General features: G+C 40.3%; 1 protein-coding gene across 1 annotated transcript in view; it reads left to right on the plus strand. All coding sequences in view use genetic code 11, as the record gives it.

Annotated features, from left to right (window-relative positions):
• The window catches only part of EGR_06920 (hypothetical protein), a gene marked incomplete at both ends in the record, with an annotated part of 2,952 nt that extends 1,660 nt beyond the window's left edge, over positions 1–1,292 (plus strand). The window contains 2 exons of the mRNA XM_024496169.1: positions 801–887; positions 1,223–1,292. Of these exons, the coding sequence (XP_024349372.1) occupies positions 801–887; positions 1,223–1,292 (157 nt within the window). The remainder of the gene's footprint in view (positions 1–800; positions 888–1,222) is intronic.
• Positions 1,293–1,351: the final 59 nt, after the last annotated feature.

Here is a 1,351-nt window from a genome sequence, read left to right on the forward strand (position 1 = left end):
AGGCGCCATGTGACACATCCAATAAAGTGGACATAAAGTGTGCAGGGTCAAAAGACCGTCTTAGAAGGAAACGAATGCAGCGCCTTTCAATAGTCCCACATATGACCTTAACTTCGTCTGCAATCAGATAATAAAGCAATCAAATGTGAATTAACTTATCACGCCAACTCTATTTATTTGGTCTGCGAAAATATTGCCAGCAACTTTCAAGATAATTGCGTGCATAATGCACAGCAGCTCTATTGATGTAAATCAGTGAAACATATTTTTACTTGACTAGGGTTTGCGTAAGTCAGAAAATCCTCCATGGGTTACGCTTTAAGTATATCTTATCAAAATAGGAAGTAATCTACTTGTCTGCGCAAGAAAGAAACAGCTTGATGTCCGAGTGCAAAATGTTGCTCTAATTTTCAAATAGCAACATTATAGCAATTACTTAACAGCGCTGGATCGTAGGATTTTTGCTTTTAGAAACTTTTGTGCAAAAAATGACATGAAATGTGCTTCATTACCGAATCGACGCATTTTGCTATAGAAATTGTGTATAATATTTCAAATTGGTCCTTTTTTGCTCGCTCATAGGATTACCGAGAGAAGGTGGTGCTATTGCAGCCATACGTAATTTGTCAATGAATGAAAGACACAGAAGTTCCTCCCACAATCACTTTGCCCCGGCGGTCACCTAACTTTACGTTCTATCAAAAGATGAACAAATAATGCCCAGAGGTTGCACTCACTTCGGCGTTGTGTCCATCCATTTCGATTGACTGCCAGAACTACGCATTTTGATTTAAATACAGGACGAAATTGATGACTTTGAAGGAATGTTGTTGGGACTCATCGGAACTGAAGAAAAATGGATTAAATGCATTGTTAATGCATCACAAGTAAGTGGCAATATATCTGCCGCAAGGCGGTGCGAAGTTAGAGAATGTAAGGGGAAATATGCACGGTAGTGCCTTTTGCTGGTGCGCGCATAATCTCATTAATTAATTGCACCAACTATTCCAGATACGTCTGCCACCTCATCCATCTGGCACGATCCGACAAATCAAACTGACACTCACTCACCTGTTGCGGACCAGTCCTGATGACCTTTCAAGCACTACATCTGAAGCAGAGCGATCACGACGCCACCTGCTGCTTGACGTAAGGTCACAACCTCCTACACACAGTGCCGATAACAGTATGTAAACGATATAACATGACTTTGACTTTCCAGAAGGGTTAGTAATGATGATAAAATGATTGGAGCATATTTCAGCAAACACTTCTATGAGCTGAAGAATTAGGAATCTCATTACAAAACCGCCTCACCTATGTCAGTAAGTACGCCCTTTCAAATAATTTA

This window comes from Echinococcus granulosus (assembly GCF_000524195.1).
Source record: "Echinococcus granulosus chromosome Unknown EG_S00066, whole genome shotgun sequence".
In the NCBI taxonomy this organism is placed as follows: domain Eukaryota; kingdom Metazoa; phylum Platyhelminthes; class Cestoda; order Cyclophyllidea; family Taeniidae; genus Echinococcus; species Echinococcus granulosus.